At 51.3% G+C, this 20564-nt stretch overlaps 1 protein-coding gene across 2 annotated transcripts in view; it reads left to right on the forward strand.

Moving 5' to 3' along the window:
• The window catches only part of ARID1A (AT-rich interaction domain 1A), a 52192-nt gene that overhangs the window by 13385 nt on the left and 18243 nt on the right, over positions 1 to 20564 (forward strand). For both annotated transcript variants that reach the window (XM_014890527.2, XM_088178251.1), the window contains exons 2-4: positions 7143 to 7355; positions 8255 to 8701; positions 9293 to 9406. In XM_014890527.2, coding sequence (XP_014746013.2) covers positions 7143 to 7355; positions 8255 to 8701; positions 9293 to 9406 — 774 coding nt within the window. The remainder of the gene's footprint in view (positions 1 to 7142; positions 7356 to 8254; positions 8702 to 9292; positions 9407 to 20564) is intronic.

The raw sequence follows: 20564 nt of genomic DNA on the forward strand, positions 1-20564 counted from the left end.
CCATCCTGGTGTTTGTTCCAGGCTTGGCACCTTCCCACCCTCCAGTTCTTCATAAAATAAACAATAACACAACTCTGCTGGTGCTTGGGCATGAACCCTGTGCAGGTTATTTCCAGTGAGGCTTTGAGGGGTGACTCTCATTTCACTTCCCCACCACATCATCTTCTGCTGGTTGACTTCTTTCAGGAATGAGATGTTCCATAATGATACATCCTGTAATCAAAACTCTGGTCAGTTTTAATCAATTAGAAGAATAATAGTAAGAGCTGTGCTTTGGAAAGTCCTCGGAGATGTGTGGACTGGGTTCTTGCTGAGAAATGTTAATGGGTAATTACTGAATTGTGTTTAGCAGGGAGATACAGGTCACAGGGTGGCTGCTGGGAGAAACTCACTCCTCTTCTTCCACTGGTACAACTCAGGATCTGCATTTGCAGCACATCTCCCCAAAGAAAGTGGTGTAATAAATGATCAAGGAGGGGATAAACATTGAGCAGGGCAGAATTGAGGTGTGCAGGAGCTCCAGATAGAAGCAGGTGGCTGAAGTAATGCAGAAAGGGTCCTGTTCTCCTTCAGTGTTGGTGCCTTGAGCTTCTTCTGAGGTTGGGGTGTTAGCAGGGGTTTAGAGGAATAGAAAGTGTCTTGGGTCAAACTCTGACCTACTGGGAAAAGTCAGAAGAAAAGCCAGGCACTTTCTGGTTGCAGAACTGAAACTGTGGAGCAGAGGTCATTTGTTTTGACAGCCAAACTTTAATGTGCATTGGCCATTGATAATGGGATGAGGATACATCACCTCCTGCTTGTGTGTCCAAATCCAAGTTAGATTCTGGGATTTGTGGGGGCGAGGGAGGAGTTTGATTTTTCTGTAGCTTATGTAGAAATGGATTTGTCCTGCACATTTCCAAGGGATGAGCATTTGTAACCCTGTGCTGTATTCCAGAAGTCAGGTTTTGGCACTCCAGGCTTGTGGGTGTGAGCATCCTGCCTGCTTCCTGAGTGGAGTGGGGTTCCCAAAGTGCTGGGGGGAGACAAGGAGAGTCCCTGGTGGGAGCTGAGCAGGGCCAGCACGGGCTCAGTGTCTGCCCTGCATGTGCTGAGGGACTGAAGGAAGTTGGTGGATTTCTCAAGTTTAAAAAGGGAGGGGAAAAGCAAAAAAGGAACTGTGCATTTCTGTGACGATGTTCTCAGAAACGTTGTTTACCCTGTCCCGGTGAGGTGCTGGGTACCATTATTAGGTGTTTTCTTTTGGGGCCATCTTCACATCGTGCTGGAGGATGTCTATTTTACCTTCAGCTTCTCCTGAGCCTCTTCTGTCCGTGTCTAAAAGCAGACCACCACGGGAGGAGAGGCACTGGGGCATGACCTGGGCTATAAAAAGGCAGCGAGTTCAGGCCAGGGTTTGACCTCAGCACAGGCAGCTGCACCTGAAATAGAGCAGATGAAAGAGTTCCCCACTGCAAGGTGAGCTGTGTTTGCTCCTGAATGAGGACAGGGTCTGGTTTGTGATCCCTGCTCCGGTTGTGGAGGAGTTGGAGTCACCTTTGGGGGGTTTAGAAGGCACAGATGGGTGTGAGTGTCTGTCACACGAGTGACCAGCTCAGACTGGGGTTTGCTGGAGCCTCCTTGGGTGCTCTTGTGTCCCCTGTCCCCGTGAGTTCTGGTGATGTTGTGGGTCAGCCGTGGCTGTGTTGTGGCAGCAGAGGAGCTGTGTGCCATCACCACAGCCTGCTTTTGGTGGATCCCCAGGGCTCCGTGCCGGTTTTGGGACCTGAGCTGGTCCCCTCACCCCAGCAGCACACGGGAAATGTGTGGGGTTTGTCTTGCTCGGGGCTTTGGTGCCCTGGTGCTGCAGCATCTCACGGTGTCCTTGGGAAAGGGGCAGAGTTTGGGGGTTTGAAGGTGGGAATCCCTCTTCTGCAAGTCTGGTGATGTCCCCTGGGGATGCAGGCAGGGAGGGTGAGCAGTTTGTCCCCGAGCCCGTGGGATGTGTAACCCAGATGTGTTGTTATCCAGATGTGTTATCCAGCAGTGCTGCTGCTCAGCACCGTCCCGGCCTGGCCACTTCCCCCTGGCTGCCCTGGCCAAGCCGGGGTGGCCGTGGAGCAGCTGCAGCTCCCGTGTCCTCTGCAGGGTCCTCTTGGTGCCGGGCAGAGCACGGCGGGTGCTGCCCGGCCCCTTCTCCTTCCCCCGGCTCCTTCTCCTTGCCCCGGCCCCTTCTCCTTGCCCCGGCCCCTTCTCCTTGCCCCGGCCCCTTCTCCTTGCCCCGGCCCCTTCTCCTTGCCCCGGCCCCTTCTCCTTGCCCCGGCTCCTTCTCCTTCCCCCGGCTCCTTCTCCTTCCCTCGGCTCCCTCCCTGCCGCCATTCCCGGGGATTCCGAGGGGCAGAACCTCTCTGGCAGGAGCCTTTGCTTTTATGCAGATGAGCCATGTGCTTCTCACTCGAAGGCGTTGCACAGGAAAAGACATTTCCTGTGTTTGGTTCTGGGTGGGCGGCTCCGGGCTCGGGGCTGAGCTGGGTTTAGGAGCGGGATTAGGGCGAGCAGCCCCCCCTGAGCCGAGCTCAGCCCAGCCCAGCCCAGCCCAGTCCCTTCCACCTCCAGCTCTACGTCAGCACAACACAGGCACACGCGCTCGCACTGCTCGTGTCATTCATTCAGTGCCAAGATTGCTTTAAAAAATTCCCTTGGCCCCAGTTCAAACAGGAGTACAGCTGGGATGTGTTAGATTTTAGGCAGTCTGCCCTCAATTTGAGATGAGTTATAAATAGCAGTGCCGACTTCCTTAACTACCACTCTCCGAGGTAAAATGCAGGTTAATGACTGTGGGAATCAATTAGGGCTTCTCTCGGTTAAACAGCCAGCAATGCTTTTTATTATTTTTTTATCACAAAAAACGGACAACAAAGCTGGTCAGGAAAAGATTTCAAAGCCACGGTGAGAGCTTAGGGCTTTTTTCTTATTTTTTCAGCCTTCTTATTTTTTTGGGGAGAGTCAGGAGGGCAGCTGAAGAAATCAGTTGTGGCCAGCACCCACGTTTGGCAATAATTGAATGATGCTGATTTGGAACTGGAGAGTTCAGTAAATGACTCTCCTTCCTTTTCTTCCTCTGGCCCAATAAAATACAAATATGTAAGAAGGCAGTGGGGAAAGTCAGAATTCCATTTTTCTGTACAGCTGTGGAGAGTTTGGCTCTTGCTTCCAAAGTGGGATTTGCCTCTTCCCTTTACTCATTTTCCTGACAGGACCAATAGCAAGTCCTCTCCAATTTAACCAAGCTATTCGTTCAAGAGGCCAAATTTCTGTTGCACCGGACAGAATCTGAAAGGAATCGTTCGTGGAATTCTCTTGTGTGCTTAGGGCTTTTTTTTGTTTCTCCTGGAAAGCCCCGGTGTTGTTGGGAAGAGGAGCTGGTTTCACTGCACTGCCTCATTACAGGGCCCTGCCACCCTTCACATCACACAGAGTGATTTGAAGAGCTTTTGAACTCGGCAATTTGAGGCTCACTCTGGGCTTGCTGTTACTCTTAGTCTAGAAATATCTTAAATTACCCCAAAAGCGCTGCAGTTTCTCTGGAGCACGGGCTTATGGTCCCTCTCTTCACACACCGAAGCACACAAGTTTGTTTTTGGGAGTTTCTCTGGTGGCAGGACAGCGTTTTGTTGAGTTTTGGTCCTCGCTGGTGTTACACAACAGCAGAGATAGTGGGATTGAGGGAGAATAGAAGCAATTTCTGTGAATGCAGGGAGGTGTAAGCAGGGGGTCTGGACTTCAGTGATCAAGGAGCAACACTTTCTCTCAATTATGTCTCTCTGTGGCAGGGCCTTTGCTTTTGAAGTGTAATCACAGTAATCTACTCCTGTGGTTTCCTATTGAAAGGATTTCCCATGTATCAGCCCAGAGGAGAATTTCCAGCCCCTTGCAGTGGGGGTTTGCTGTTTCTGTGTTTACCCTGACGTGTTCTTGCTCCCTCCCAGCGTGCCCACCTCGAGTGCCAGGGCTGTGCCCAGGGGCTGTGCAGCCTCTGCTCCTCCTGCAGCCATCCCTGCATCCCAGCTTGGCCCTTTCCTGGAGGCACAGCTCCCCAGAAGGCTTTTGGGGCAGCACATTCCGGGAAGTTTCCTGCTGGCTGATTTTTTGGAGCCAGAGCAGCATTACCAAGGCCCCATCAGCAGCAGAGATGTGTGGGATATTCTGAATTAATGGGATATTTTGAAGGAAGAGACAACACATGGCAGCACTTGAGATGTACAGGGCAGCCCCAGGGAGCAGGAATTAGCCTTGCTACGAGTCAGGAGTGTGTGAATGAAATAGTTCCTTCATTAGGGATTAATTGGCGTTTACATTTCTGCTGGTGATAGGATTTTATCCAGAGAGCTGCGGTGGAGATGCTCTCCGTGTTTGTTTTTAGCAGCCTCTCTGTGCAGGGGCCTGGTGGAAGGGTGGCAGCTTGAGGCTCCTCGTGTCCTCCCACACTGAGCAGCCAAGGTGACAACGTGGTCACATCCTGGAAAGATGTTTGGGGTTTGTGTTTTGGGCTTTTTTTCTATTCTCGCTTTCTTTTCTTTTTTTTTTTCTTTTTTTTTTTTTTTTTTTTTTTAATGGCTGCATAAACAGTTCCAAATGTTTCTTGGAAGTTTTTTAGTAGTTGTCATGCTTCCTGTTGGAGTCATGGAAAAGTGAATCTTCACCTTGTTTTCTCCTCCCTGAAGAGATGGTTGGTCTTGTGGGTGACCACAGACAAGAAAATCAGTGCAGGGGTGGCAGCATGTGGTGTGAGTGTATTTAGAAAAAAAAAAAAAAAAAAGTTTGAAAAAAACCTGAAAAAGAATGTATTTGAGAAGCTGCCCTTGGTAGAGGGCTGCAAAGATGAGTTACAACCACAGGAGGAAACAAGTAACAAATGGAAAAGATGCAGAAATATTTAGTGAGCAAGCCCAAAGTTGCCCTTTGTCAGGTGGAAGGATGCGAGTGCTTGGGGGTGGTGAGAGCAGGCTGAAGCCAAAAGCCAGGGGCTAGGAAAGCTCCTGGTGGCCCCGTTTTTACATCCCAAAGGAGATCATGTGGGCAGGGAGGAGATGGCAGGAATGCAAGGGGATACCCACAAGGCAAGGCTTGGGAAGCATCAGGGGCAATTGCTGGGAAGATATAAACACAATTTGCATCTTTGAGGGTGTGTGGGAGCTCCACATGGGTGCTCCATTCAGGACTGAGGCCCTGCAGCTCTCAGGGCTCCACCAGAGCCTTCAAAGGTCTCTTTTTTTTTTTTTCTGCCCCCATGAATGGAAGCTCCTTTTCCAAGCTGGCACAGACCCCGTGGGGTGCCTGGCATTGCCAGGGCAGGGATCCGGGGCTGCCCTGGAGTCTGAAACCTGGGATCCAACTTGTTCAGGATTGGTTTGGTGTCGGTGTGGATGGGAATGGGAACATCCAGCACAGCTGAGCATGGGAGGGCATCGAAAATCCACCAAAATCCACCTGCACAGGTGTCACCACTGGGCTGGGCGCACTTCCACAGGATGGCAGACTCGGGGGGCTTGGCTTTCCTGAGCCACAGCTCCAGGAGCAGCTGGGAAAGGCTCTCAGGCACAGGATGGGACTCTGGGGGTGTCGTGGGTCACAGCTGGATCCCTGTGGGTCCCTGCAGCTGGGCAGATTCCATGGATAGCCCTGAGCCGGGGTGGAACAGAGCACCTGGACTCTGTTCTCCATCCCTCAGTGCCGTACTGACACAGATTGCTCTGAGCGAGCCCAGTTTCTGTAGAGCCAGAAATTCCCTTTCCCAGCCGTGGGGCTTTTCCTGCCATCCCCACCCAGCCCCAGCCCCGTGGTGTCCCTGTGCTGGCTCGGGGCTGAGCCTCCCTGGCAGCCACCCTGCACAGCCAGCTGGCCACACAAATGTGTGCTGGGGCTCCAAGCTGTGCTGGCTGCTGGGGAAGGCTTTTCTCCAGTGCAGCATACTGCAAGAACTTTTTTTTTTTTTTTTTTTTCCCCCCCTAAGAGGGTGGATTCTGCCAACATCAGTGAAATCCTCTGTTTTTTCCAGAGGAAGAAGAGCTATTTCCAGTGAAATCCTGTTCTGGTGTGGGGCTGCTCCTCAAGCACCCGAGCTCAGCCAGAGGGGCTGGATCTGTACAAGCAGCACCCCAGGGCTGGGGGCAGGAAGGGACGGTGGAATAGAGATCCCATTGTCATGGTGATCGGTGGAAAACATCTCACCGGGGTTAGTTAGGTCACAGCAGCCCGGGGAAGGATTCCCGTTCTCACCCAGGAACGGAGGTTAAGGACTGTGCTGGGATTCTCTGGGAGGTCACCCAGCCCTTGCTTCACTGGGGGAACAGCTGCCAGCGTGGAGGAGCCCTGTTTTGGGGTGTTTTGGGGTGTGTAGTGTTTTCAGGAAATTGGATTGACTGTTCCTAAATCTTGGCTCCAGGCAGGGGTAGCACAGATGAAGAAGTCCAAGGAAAGTTTCATTTCTTCACTCATCTCATTGTCTCTGCTCTAAAGCTCAGGGACCTCACTTTCAAGGCTGACAAATTTTTGTACATGTATCTGAATAAATTTGATTTGGAAACTCTTTATTCTCCACAAGGCAGCTGACACAAAGCACATGTAAAAAGAATATTCAAAAATAAAACTGTGGTCTTGAAACTCTGTCAGCAGCACTGCCCAGTGTTACTTCATCAGTGTGCATTAATTGAAATGCAGAAGTGTAAATTAACAGCCTGTAGTGTTTTGGGAGACCTTGTTACACGTGAAAGAAGCAGTGTTTCTGGTGAATATTTAAATTTTCAGCCTAAATTTACCTTGTTGTGGAATATCTGGACATTAAACTACTCCCTACAACGGGGAAAAGCTGCTTACACTGATAATTGATTTTTCTTGAAAATCCTTCCCCCCTTCTTCCCTGTCTTGCCACGGGAGAGATGTCAGCATTAAATGACTTCACCGTGGGCTGGTTCTCGTTGGTGTGTTGGGAAGGGCAGCAGGAATCCCGCTGTAATTCCGAACGGATCTTCGGGGCTTTGGCACCTGGGGAGAGGCAGGCGAGCTTCTCCCTGGCGCCGTTTTCTCGCGGGGCTTTTGGGGGAGTCGTGATGTCTGAATGAACAATTCCTGCGTGTCCTGACGTGTCCCCTGTTGCCTTGCAGCCCTCGAGCCCGATGGATCAGATGGGGAAGATGAGGCCTCAGCCCTATGGAGGGAACAACCCCTACACGCAGCAGGCGGGGCCGCAGGCGGGGCCGCAGCAGGGCCACGGCTACCCCGGGCAGCCCTACGGGCCACAGGGCCCCCAGAGATACCCCATGGGCATGCAGGGCAGGACACAGAGCACCATGGGCAGCATCTCGTATGCACAACAGGTACAGCTTCAGCCTGCACATCTCAGCGGGGTTAGTTGGGTCACAGCAGCCCGGGGATTCCTGTTCTGACCCAGGAACGGAGGTTAAGGACTGTGCTGGGATTCTCTGGGAGGTCACCCAGCCCTTGCTTCACTGGGGGAACAGCTGCCAGCGTGGAGAAGCCCTGTTTTGGGGTGTTTTGGGGTGTTTTGGGGTGTGTAGTGTTTTCAGGAAATTGGATTGACTGTTCCTAAATCTTGGCTTCAGGCAGGGGTAGCACAGATGAAGAAGTCCAGCCTGTCACAGCTGGGCAGGCCAACAGGCACAGCCAGGTTATTTAGGTAAAATGGCATTTCTGCAGGCTGTGTTTTGTGCCACACCTGCATCCAGGTGGGATAGATACCCCGTGGAATCCTTGTGTCCAAGAGAGGCAGTGGCAGAGCAGTGAATCCAGCAAGGGAAAAATAAACAGCAGGGGAGGGAGATCCTCTTTCTGCTGTGCTGTGTTGGAGACACAGCTGTTCTTTGCACAAGAAATGACTCCAGGTCAGTTTTGGCTCATTACATGATCCAAGTGGCGCCTGCTGGACTGTTTGCAGGATTCAAAAGGCAATTTTTCTTTTTTTTTTTTTTTTTGCTGGAGTAAGCAATCTTTCCTTTCAATGTTACTTTGTTGAAGAGCAGTCAGATAGGGATCCCTGAAAACTTAGCTGCGATGCCTGTTAAAACTTGGTCACTGCCAAGGATAATGTCACTCACGAGTGACTTCTGGCTGTTGTCTGGGAATTATCTGGGTATTGGCATTTCCAGTGCAGCACTGCACAGGTTTCTGAATCCCTGCTTGTCGAGCAGAGTCTGTGTGTGTGTGTGTGTGTTTTTGAGAATCACTTTTGTGACTGGTGCATCTCTCCCCTCTGCAGATGCCTCCGTACGGGCAGCAGGGCCCCAGCGCCTACGGGCAGCAGAGCCAGACTCCCTACTACAACCAGCAGAGCCCTCACCCGCAGCAGCAGCAGCAGCCCCAGCCTCCCTACTCCCAGCAGCCTCCGTCTCAGAGTGCTCACCCCCAGCCCTCGTACCAGCAGCAGCAGCAGCAGCAGCAGCAGGCTCAGCCCGCAGCGCCTGCAGCAGCGTACCCGCAGCAGCAACAGCAGCAGCAGCAGCAGCAGCAGCCCCCCAGCCCGTACCCGCAGCAGCCGGGCCCGCAGCACGCCCAGGGCCAGCCGTACTCTCAGCAGCAGCAATCGCAGTCCCCGTACCAGCAGCAGCAGCAGCAGCAGCAGCCCCCGGCCCCCTCCTCGTCGTACGCGCCCGCGCAGCCCCAGCCGCCCTCAGCCTACGGGCAGCAGCGCTTCCCCCCGCCTCAGGTGAGCTGCTCCTGCCCTGCTGCCTCCCCTGGGCCGCTCTGCACAGGCACGGGGCAAACCTGCTGCTCTGGGAGGGCCAGGGGGGGTTAATTGGTTAAAGCAGGCACGGCAAACGGGCTGGGACAATGGTCAGAGCTTCTCCTGGGGCTCGCAGGTGCGGCCAGCAAAAGTCAAACTTGGCTTTGGGGAGGGGAAACGGAGCTGGCTGGGACCTTTCAGCAAACACTGCAGCACATCCAGGGCACCTTTGGGGAGAGGAGGGTTTGGTTGAGTTCCTTGTTTGTGTGGTGAGGGGCCTGGAGCGAGGCTGGGGTGGTGAAGGTGAAGAAGCAGAGCCAGGACAGGCGCTGCTCTCCAGGGGCTGTGCTGGGGGAAGGCTGCAGAGGGGCTGGCGTGGCCCTGGCCCTGTGCTCCCAGCTCTGAGCAGCACTCAGGCAGTGTTGGTGTGTGCTGCCCTCCTGCCCTGGCTCTCACCTCCTGTTTGGGCAAATAAATCTGCCACAATGTGAGAATATCGCAGAGCAATTCCAACAGAACCTTTATTGTATTCCCGCCCATGACCTTTTCTTGGTGTGTTTCTTGGTGTTTCAGGAGTTATCTCAAGACTCGTTTGGGTCCCAGGCATCCTCTGCTCCCTCCATGGCTTCCAGTAAAGGGCAAGAAGACTTGAACTTGAATCTTCAGTCCAGACCTTCCAGCCTGCCGGTGAGTGGGGCCTGGGCCCAGGGCAATCAGGAGCACAGCAGGAGAAATGAGCACTGCGAGAATTCCAGGTGGAAATGGGAACCATGGAGGCTGCCTGTGCTTTTTACTAAGTCATTAGCTTCTGGCTTCCCACTGGAGATTGAATGTAATTTACAAAAGTAATGGATTTGAGAGGGAAGTTTAACCCTGAGTGCTCTGGTGTGCAGGTTCGTTCTGTGAGCTCTGTGCAGTGTCTGCAGTGCCTGGCTGCTGTCAGAGCAGGCCTGACCTCCAGGCAAAATCCTCATTTTCACCTCACTTTACTGTTCCTTGGCCCACTGTGGCACTGGAGGCTGGCACTGGGGCACCACTGCCTTTCATGGGATGCTTGTGCTGCTGATTGAAGCTGCTCTGGTCCAGCGTGACTGAACAGTTGGTGAAAAAGACAAATCACTTGGTGTCTGGAGTGAGGAACACCAGTCCCATGGAGCTCCTGCCTTGGCAGATGGAGAATTCTATTTCCTTTGGTATCCTAAATCTGAATGTGCAGTGGCCACTTGGGGATGAGTTGCCAGTGCTCCAGCAGGTTTTGGGCCAGAGTAGTTTAATTTTGTGTTAAAACACCAAGAAAACAGAGAAGGGTTGGAAGCTTATGTTAGTTTGCACAAGTTGGTCTGTGCCTCTGGCTTGGAAGAACAGTTTGGAGCTGCTGAGTTCCAATTTTGCTGGTAACTTTTGTTCTAACCAGTAGGAAGTGAGCGAGCTTTTCTTTTTTTCTGTAGCCACTGGCTAAGTCAGTGCTGGGAGCTGCAGCTGGATTGGCCAGAGGAGTGAGCTGTGTGTAGAAATGAGAACAGCTTTGTTATGAATCCCTTGAAATAATCCTCCACATCGTGGGTACAAATTGTCACCCAAAATACAAAATGATTCCAGTTCTGACCACCTAATGGGAGTAGTTGTGGGTTGTTGCTTTTTCTTTCCTTTTTCTTTTTAATTTTTTTTTTTTTTTGCCTTTTGGACTCTGATTACAAAGATTTAATTTGTTCTGAGGCCTGGGGGGGAAAAAAAAAATCTTTTAAAATAGCATGTTTCTTTCCACTCTGGCTCTCCACAAGTTCTTCATGTGACCCATCTCTGGCGAGGAGCACAGGAGAAGTGAAGGCACTGAAGTAATTGAAGAAATTGCTGTAGCTCAGAAGTCCTTTCAGAGCCACTGCTGCTGGAGCCTTCCCGAGTCCTACTGATCCCTCTGACTTGGATTATAGGAATTAGTAACAAGGCTTTGCACAAGTGGCTCCTTCTCAGCACCAAGTGGGAGTTTGTGTTGTACCTTGTGGTTAAATTTATTTGGCCCTTTTCAAGTTGTCCCTTCTCCTGAGTAGTCTAAGAAAAGAAATCCATCTCAGCTGCAGCAGTAGAGGAACCTAGAAACAAGGGAATATCTGGTTTTCCTGGCTTTACCACCAAATAATTTGCATTTAAGAAACCAAGCAGTTTTTAGCTTACCCAACCCTGGTGTATTTTTGGCCTTTCTCTTCCTTAGTAGGCAAAAAAATTAAAAAAAGGAGACTCACTTGCACATCTTTCATAATTCCTTGTTGGACAGGAGCAGCCCCAGCTCAGAAGGGTTTCAGGGCTGCTGTGGGGTGTGGAAAGGCAGCAGATCTGGGATGCTGGAAGCCAAATCCTTGTTTCAGTTTGCAGTGATCAATCTCCTGCACAGAGTTTGGCCTGGGGATGCTCAGGAGCACAAGAGCTCCATGGAAGGGCACTATCAATTTCTTTTTATTTTCCTGATATTGCTCAGTCTGTCTAGTTGAGAAAGTTTTATCCTGCTCAGGAGGATTCCCAGATCCCTGTTTTGCCATTATGGATGACTGAGAGGAGCAGAGTTTGTTTGTGGGCTTTTAATTTTATTACAGAGTCCTGAGCCCTTTGCCAGGCCTGGTGGGTGCTGTGGAAAAGCTCACTGGGTATCCAGGAATTGGGGAAATCGTGCCATGCATCATCTTTAATTAAACACAGGTCAGCCTCAGCAGGAAAAGGAGGTTCCTGCTTTTTAGGTTCTTGGGAAGTGTTAAATTTATGTGCCCAGTGCCTTTACACATCCTTGGCCTCTCCATATTGACTCTGTGGATCAATGCTCATATTGGAATTCCAGTCAATAAAAGGGGAATATTCCTTTGGCTGCTCCATCACCTTTCAGGAGGTGCTGATCTCCTGGCAGGGACATTGTTCAGCTCCTGTGGCTTTTTGGGATCTGCCTGAGGAATGTCCTGTGGATTGTTCTGGGTGGGGCCTTCAGGATCCCTTCCCAGTCCATTGTGGTGTCATTAACTCAACTTTCTCCTGATTAACTCAACTTTCTCCTGAGCTGAGGGGGCTCCCTGGTGCCTTTCAGAGAGCCCTGCCTCCCTGTGAGTGCCCTGGCTGCTCTCCCTTCCTGTAGCAGGCAAGGTGAGGAATTTCTCTGTAAAATTCACTGCTTCCCTAGGGAGTCTCCATCAGGATTGCAGCCAAACTAAACTTAGATTGCAATTGCACAGGAGAAGTGAAGTGTAGTCTTTTGTGTCTGGGTGTAATAGAGGAATAGTAATCCTTGGGATAGATCTCTTTCTCCCAGGAGATTCCCTAGTTTCTTCTCCTCAGCAAAAAAATTCTTCCTGGAGAGTTGTATCCAGTTTATTCAGTGCTAACTTTAACTTTTGAGTCTTGGATTTTGAGGCTGAAGGAGTGAAACATTTCCAGGTAATAATTTCCTTCTGTGTAGCCGTGGGAGCTCTGGGGGAGGCAGGTTGGGTGCTGGGACATCCACTGGGGTTTGGATTGCAGAGCAGCTCTGCTGCAGAGTTCTTTGGAGTTTTAGGTTTGCTGGGAGGGATTTTCCCTCTCATTATGGGGCATGGGACAGGTTTTACCTTGCCCCAGTCCCTGTCCCGTGGGCAGGGCTTCCCACCAGGCTCTTCATTCCCTCCCAGCCACAGGAGTTGGCATCTCTGGTGGTTGAGCTTCCAGGTTGGCCCCAAAAGCCATTCCTAAACCTGGAGAACAGACTCTGGCAGGGTTTTGGAGGTCCTGGCACAGCAAGGTTATGTTCGGATTTTTGTGGCAGCAAACTGGGAAGTTGGGGCAGAAGTTTTGGAATTTCCACCCCATAATATCCTTAGTTGGTCAGAGTGCTGGTGAACTTGAGGGAGAAACCCCCTCCCTGTCCTGGGCAGTTTATTTTCCTCTTGTGGAAATAGTGGGAATAGTTTTAACCTCAGTATTTTTCTATTTTGCACTGTTGGGAAACAATTTTATTTATTTAGTGATGCTTCAGTTTGATTCATCTGTGAATTTTGATCTGAGAAGTGTCCTATCAGTGGCAGAAAGGATTTTAACCAACTGAAAATATTCCTGATCCATGGTTCATTTCTGGGCGTGAGTTCTGGCCTTTGCAGTGTGGATTTAAGAAAATGAGGTTTTGTTGGGTGGGGAGAGGAATGAGGCTGCAGAGCTTTGGCAGGAAAATTTTGTCAGTGAATGTCCCCAGCAGTTGTGGGGTGGTTTTGGTTTGATTGTGTCTCCCTCAGTCAGGCACTTAGTGAGTTTGGACACTGGAGGTTGTCAGGAAACACTGCTTGGATTTTCCTTTCTTTCCAGCTGGTCATTTCAGCTGCTCTGGGAGTGCTTGAAGTGGAATAAAGTTGAGCTCTGTCAGCTGCGTCCCCTGACCTGGAAATAATCGATGCAACAGGCAGAAATGCAGCAAAAACCTGTCAGAGCTGCCATGGAGGGAGGCAGGCTGTGTCCTTAAAATTTCAGTTTAAAATGAATCATTTTGGCAACTTTTTCAGGGGGCAGGGAGAAGGAACCTTTTGTAGTTGAATCTGCTGGTCACTTCAAACCTTTTTTTTTTTTTTTTATTTCCCTCTCCTTTTTTTCTCTTTCCATATGGGACTTCCTGCTTCTGTTTGGTTTGTGTTTGGCCTTTTGAGCTTGTCTTATTGCTTGCCTTAGGAGAGGGATTAGCAGTGTGTGCATTTCAAAGCAGGGCAGCACAGTGGATATGCAGATAAAGCCAGCAGCACCCCGAGGCTTCCCCCAGGAGCACCTGAGGCACTGGCAGTGCAGATCCCTGCATTCCTGCAGTGCCATCTCAAGGGTTTTATCCCAACTTGTGGTGGCAGCAGGAGGTAGAAATGGATTTTTCCTTGTTCGGTGCTCCTCTGCCCAAGGTTTCCTTGCTCTGTGCCCACCATTTCTGCATGGTTCCTTGAGAAGGCTGTGCCTTTTTCCCAGGTTTTTCTATTTTAACTGTGGAGAGCATCTCCAGAGCCACCCCGACCTCCAGCCCCTCCAGTGACACCTCTCCCAGCCAGCCCTGCCCAGGGCTGCTCTGCTGTGTGTCCCTGTGGCAATTCCCTCTGCTCCCACCCCTTCCTCGGGCTTTGAAGGGAGCAGATCCCACCCTGTTTTGGGATGAGCTCCCCGTGCTGGGGCTGGGGCTGGTCCTGCTGAGCATCCCCCGGGAGTGCCGCGCTCGCTGCTGGGCTCGTTTCCTGTTTCTATTCTGGTCCAGAGCAGCTCAGCTCAGCTTCCTGCCTGAGCCTGGCTCACATTCCCCAAAGCCAGCCCCAAACCCAGCCCCAAACCCAGCCCCAAAGCCAGCCCCAGCCCTTCCCTCGCCCCACAGCGCTGGGGGAGCTGCCCTGGCCCAGGACTGCAGAGCCTCGCTCAGCCCCAGGCACGCTGTGAGCAGGAGGTGCTGCAGGCTGGGGTTTGGGGTTTGGGGTCTGGGATGTGCTCTGTGCTCTGTCACACGTGTTCCTGCACTGCTGCAGGGTGACAGTTCAGGTTTGGGGTCTGGGATGTGCCCCGTGCTCTGTCACACGTGTCCCTGCACTCTGCAGGATCCAGAGGGTGAGCCAGGCTCTGCTCTCCCAGCAGCTCATGCTCCAGGGCAGGGAGGGCAGATCAGGCTTTCCCCTCCTTTCTGCTGGCCTGGTGTCACTGCAGACCCTTTAAAAGGTGTGGGAGCCTCTCATGGGTCTGACCTTGACGTTTGATCCTCACCCTCTTCCCTTTCCATCCAAACTGAGCCCTGCCAGAGGGGGAGCCCACTGTGCTGGAGACTGATCCCAGATCAGTTCTGGGAATTGCAGGTGTGTGGTTGGTTTTTATTGCAATTTTGAATCTGGAAAGTAGAAGCTTCTATTCAGGGAAAGGAAAAAAAAAAAAGGTTTAATTTCCTGAAATGAGAAGAAGTGACATCTCCAGGAATGGATTGCTGTGGCTCCCTGACCCCGAGGGCAGCACCAGGCCCACGTCAGCCTGGCCTGGGCCAGGTTTCCATGGATATGTGACCTGCTGTGAGCCAGGAGAGAGGAGCAGGTCCCTGATCGTCCCCAGTCCCCCCATCCCACCCAGAGCAGCACCCCAGGCCCGGGCTGGCACTGCACACAGCTCTGGATGGAAATGGTTTCCCTGGAGATGCCCCAGTGCCAAGGGGCCATCCCTGCCTTCCCTTCCCACAGGGGGTTTGGGCAGGAGCTTCCAGAGCCAGTCCAGCATCACAGAGTGGGTTGGGTTGGAAAGGACCTAAAGATGATCCAGTTGCAGCCCCCCTGCCATTTCCAGGGAAAGAACCACTGGATTCACCACACTTGAAAATGCCTGAGACCTTAGAAATCTTATTCTGTCCTAATATCTTCCTCCTGCTTTTTTTAGAAATTGATCTTGTCACTGTTAATTGTTTCAGAGGCTGATGAGAATACTAAAAGTTCATTTATCTTAAAATCCAAATTATTGCCTGATCAGGGGCCTTGTACATTTTGTAATAATTCCAGCCTCTTGCCTTTGCTGCTTCCCTTTGCCCACCCTGTCTGGGTTGGTTGGCATGGTGGCACAGTCACATGCTGGGATGACCAAATAAATGCTTTGGAGTCTCAGTGTGGAACATGAGCCTGGAGAGCACCTTCCAGAGAAGCTGGGGAATGGGAATGTCCTGGCAGGGCCAGGGAGCTTCCTGCCTCCTCCATGACTCTGAGTTCTGTGTGAGCTGGGGTTTGTCTTCAGGCTTGGATGAGGAGACCTAAAAACCTGAGGAAGGAAAACAAAAGCTCTCTGCATGGGCAGGTCTGTGAGGTGAGGCTGCACTCATTTCCCTCCTTTCCAAGAGCAGCCGTTCCCAGTGATGGCCTGGACATCCCTGCATCCCCACACTTGCAGAAATCCAGAGACAGCATCCTCATTGCTTCTTCCTGTGCCCAGGATCCTCCTGCCTCTTTCCCACAGCTTGATTTGGGCTCAGGGTTGCTGCAGGAGCCCCTTCTGTGCTGGGGCAGCTGAAGTGATGCTGCCCTGTCTGGAAAAACGGAGAATTTTTGTGCTGCCTTGGGTGTTGTAGCAGCCTTTGTGTGAAGCTGGCAGTACTTTTCATCAGCTGAGCAGCCTCCAAGGGGTTAAATGGGAACTCTTGTTGGGGTTTTGCATCTCCCAGGTCCTGTGGAAGAGCCCAGCACTTCCAGGGTGGGGATGCTGCCCTTCCACATGGCAGGTTCTCCCTCCAGCGACATCTTGTTCTGTGGTGAATCCTGTTCCTCCTTCTCTACTTTGTGCTGCAGCCACAGCTCTGAATCTCTGCTCTCCAAAGACACACAAGATGAGATTTGCTCATTGCTCCGTGCTCGGAGGGGGAGGAAAGCCCCCTCGCCCTCCCTTTTTTTTTTTTTAATATATAATATATAATATATTTTATTTTATTTTATTTTATTTTATTTGGAGGGGAAGAGAAGGAGGGGTGGCACAGGGTAGGAGCAGGAGATGTGATTAAAGCTCCTGCCGAGGAGATCTGTGGGAGTGGAGTATCGACCTCTGAAAAATCAATGGCTGCTGCGGCTGCTCCGCCGGGCTCGGGTGCAGGAATGTGGCACAGGCAGCAGCACTTCCCGTGTGCTCCTCCTGCTCCATCCCGTGCCTGCTCCCTGCCAGCCAGCCACACTCACCTCCAGTCACTGAGCTGGATTAGAGCAGCAGCTTATTTTTGCAATCAGAGTGAAATTTGTGGTGTGGCACCGAGCCCCTCCTCCTGCCAGCCTCCCCTTCCCTGCAGTGCAGCTCGAGCCAGCAGCTTCTCCCAGTTTGTCTGAAGGCAGCCTGCAGGAAGGAGCTGTGCAGCTTCTTCTCTGAGCAGGGGAACTGCACGAGTGTCTCTGGCACGTTCCAGTCCCCATCTTAGCTCTGTGATTGTCAGTGCTGCTGCCTGAGAGGAGCTGAGACTCCTCGGAAGGGAAGGGAAGGGAAGGGAATGTGGGCTCTGGAGCAGGAGCTGAAGCCTTGCTGCTGTCACCTCCCTGCTGTTTGTTTTAGTGGGCAGGTGTTTTCCCCAGGAAGGAATAAAGTCTGGCACTTCCTTCCTCTCTCTCAGGGCTCTGGGGGTGGCTCAGTGGCACGTGAGGACTCCAGGTCCTTTGGGCACACTTGCTTTGGTACCAGGATCTCGATGGCTTTTCCCTTGCTGAACTCAGTTCTGGTTGCTCTCCCTGCTCAGGTCAGAGGTTGAACTTCAGGGACATATCCAAGGGGTCAATCCCAGTGATTTCATTGCAGAGAAATCCCTTTGTTCCTTCTGACGTGTCCCACTTTGAAGGAGGATTTCCCCTTTGTGTCCTGTCCAGCCCATACCCACCCCGGGATGATCCTGGAGGTGCCTTTGGTGCTGGAAGGATGGGCTCTGTTCCTCTCCACGGTCACTGGTGGTAGAGGAGCAGAGTAAGGGCCACGAGAGTCATCCCTGGCACAAGTTGGACGTTTTTGGGATAGGACAGGACTTGGAAAATCTCTGTTCTGATTCTTGATTTGTTGGCTTTGGAGGTACTGGATGATAAATCCCTGTGGATGAAAAGTGTCAGCTGGGTTTCCACTGGAGCTGAGCTCATTCCCAAGCTCCAGCTGCTGCTTTCAGCTGGGGGCCCGATGCAGAAGAGGCTGAGCAGGAAGGCACTGGGGCTGCAGGGCCCCTCCTGTCCCACCTGTCCCACCTGGGGAAAGCTCAGGTTCCTTTGTGGGTGTGCTGTGAGTCGGGGGAAGCCTCCAGGAGCCAGTGTTGTGTGGAGCATGGGAGGCAGGATTTGTCTGTGCTGCCAAAGGAGGAACAAGTCTATCCATGTCCCCAAAATAGCAGGGAGATCCTGCCAGTCAGCTGTGTGATTGTTGTGATAGAGAGGATTGAGGTATTTTGGGTGTGGAAATAAAGGGGAAGGAAAGGACAAGCTTGTGATTTTTAAATGGTGGTAGTTCTTGAGTAAGTGGAAAAGTAACTGCACAGAAAAAGAGCTTGTAATAGAAAGTGAGTATTTGAGTGAGAAGGAAGGAAGAGGTTTTTTCCCTTTCAGAAAGAATTGGGGAATAAATTTAGCCATTGTTCTCTGGTCTTGCTTGTGAGCATCTTATGGAAACCACTGGCCTTAAGAGTTTATAAACTCCACATGCTGGTCTCAGACCATCATTTCCTTGAGTGCTGTCTGGAGATCTGATCATTCCCTGTTCCCCACACTTCCCACGTGGAAGGGCAGGGCAGGGGAGGCTGCAGTCCCTGCTCAGGAATCCCATTTGCTTTCTGGTCAGTCCTGCTGCTCTTCCTGCTCCATGGGATGGGCTGGAGCAGAGCCTTGGGTCTCTCTGCTCCTCTGGGATTTTGTTACCTTGATCTTAAGCATTTCTGGTTGTTTCATCTCTCTGTTTGTTTAACAAACGAGCTGTAGCAGATAGAGGGCTGGTGGTTCCTGCTGCCAGATAAAAGAATTTCAGCACAAACCACTTGGTGCTGGTCCTGCCAGGACTCGCAGCCCCTTTCCCTGTGAGGGATGATTTCCCTGGCCCCTGTGGGGAGCAGATTGAGGGATTTGGAGATGCTGTGATTGCAGGAGGGTTCTGCTGTGCTGTGGGAGGGGGGTGCTGGTGCCCAGCCCTGTTTGTCAGCAGCACTGGCAGCCCTGCACTGGCACCAGCCCTGCCTGGGCATCCACAGCAGCTGGAACTGCTCTGCTCCAGGGTCCCCGTGGGCTTCCACTATCAGGTCACAGCCCAAAATAACACTGGGCAGCCTTTCAAGTGAAGAAACTCAGGCTTTGGGGCTGCAGCCAGCCTGGAGTGTGAGATTCTCTGTGAAATAGTTGGAATCCCTCCAGCGTTTTTGATCTGCATGGCAGATGAGCAATAAAATGCATAAAAAACACATTGGAAACACGTGAGGAAATTCTCCAGACCCTGACGTTTCCTTGAGTTGGCAGAGCTGCTGCTGCTGAGCCTCACCTCCTGTCTGGGCTCGTGGCTGTGCTGGGAGGGAAGGGGAGAGCCCTTCTGCACTGCCCTGCTGGCCCAGCTCTGCTCCTGGTGCTCCGTGGGAGGCAAATAAAACCTCCCAGGCCCTTTCTGCTCTTGGGCTTCATCCAGAACCCCCTGACAGCAGCAGCTCTCCATTATTCCCACCAGGATTTATTGTTTTTAAAGGTTGCTCTGCTCTGTCTGCCCTGCACTCAGGCTGTGGGAGATGCAGGGATTTCCTTTTGCCCTGGTTTGGGGCTGTCAGAGCTGGAGGTGTTCTTCAGGTTTAATTAACCCATGGTGCCCTGGTGCCTGACACCCTGAGAGGGAATTTGATGGGAGGAAAGAGCAGCTGGGGCTCAGCTGTTCCAGTCCATGTTTTCTCCTTCCCCTTGCAGGAGTTTCCCTTCTGAGCAGCTCAGTCCTGCTGAATAACACACTCAGAAAATGCTGCTGTGCTGGCAGATCCCTTCTTTGCTGGGAAATGACTTTATTGTTGGAATTCATAAAACTTACATGTCTTTGGAGGTGGAACTCACTTCAGGAGTTACTCGATTTTCACAGTCTTGTTTCAGCTGATGTCCCAGCAGCTGGGGAAGGGGATGTGTAATTCACTTTAAACTCATTTAAATTGATAATCTGGGAGCTCTGCTGTTCCTCTGGGGATCCCTCATGGGTGCAGCCCCCCAGGACCCACCTGCTTCATTCAAATGGGATTTTTTTAAATGGCTGCAGTACTAAAGCATTGACAGCAGGCAAGAGCTCTGCAGATTGTTATCTGCTTCTTAGGAGTTCATTTTCAAACTGTTTTTAACGTTCCTTTATTTCATGTCCTGCAGATGTTTTTGTGTCTGGCATTTCCAAGCCTTGCCCTCTCAGCTGCCCAGTTCATGTAGAATATTGCCCAGGCCATGGAGCTGTGACCTCCACAGGTCCCTCCACCCAAAACCTTCTCTCTTGCCTTTTGGAGAAGCACTTACCCCAGATAAAGGAAGGAAATTCACATTTCACCTCGCACACTTGCTCTGTATCTGTTCTTTCGTGCCAGTATTTGTCTCAGGTGCACATTTTTAATGTGTTTTGGTTTTGGTTTTTTTCCCTTTGAGCCTAAAAGCTCTTCATCTCTGCAGCCCAGGCACTGCCCCTGTGCTCTCAGGTTTAACTGCTCTGAAATCCCCAGCACCAGGAGCTTATGTGGGAGCTGGAAATGGGTTTGGCCTCCAGCTTCATTTCAGTGATGAGGAAAAGTGCTTGAATGCTCTTGGTGCTTCAACTAAAACTACCTTGACGTATTGAAGGGACAGGGCAGTGTTTCCATGCAGTTGTAGGCTGGACTGAACTGGTTTCTGGGCATTCTGGTCCCTTCGTGGGCTCTGTGTGTGTTTGCTATCAGTGGCTGCAGTTGGGTGCAGTAAATCTCAGTGAGAGGAGTGCTTTGCTCTTGATTGTTTGTGTTGGTTGATGCTTTTTAATGCAAAATGTTGGAAATAATGTCTCTGTACTCCCACTTCAGATGGTTTCCACAGTAGGAATGTGGGATTTGTCAAAGTTGTCCAGGGAAAAGCACCCAAATAGCTGCATAAAGGAGCAATGCTTTTGATGTTACAATAGGAAAGTAGTGAAAATTGCAAGAGAGCTCAGATACTATTTTTAGGCTTTTTCTGCAGTTTTTTAGCTTTCATTGAAATAAAACAAAGCTTTTTTTTTTTTTTTTTTTTTTTTTTCCCTCAGGAAGATAATACTTGAGCAGTAAGCAAATACACCTCAGAGACTGTGGTGCAGGAAATGAGCTCTCCAACAGGAGCAGCAATGGGAGGGGAGGGAGGACAAGCTCTGCACTAAATCATCCCACCAAGTGTCTGGGCTCTGC

Source organism: Sturnus vulgaris, chromosome 24 (assembly GCF_052056855.1).
Source record: "Sturnus vulgaris isolate bStuVul1 chromosome 24, bStuVul1.hap1, whole genome shotgun sequence".
Lineage (NCBI taxonomy): Eukaryota > Metazoa > Chordata > Aves > Passeriformes > Sturnidae > Sturnus > Sturnus vulgaris.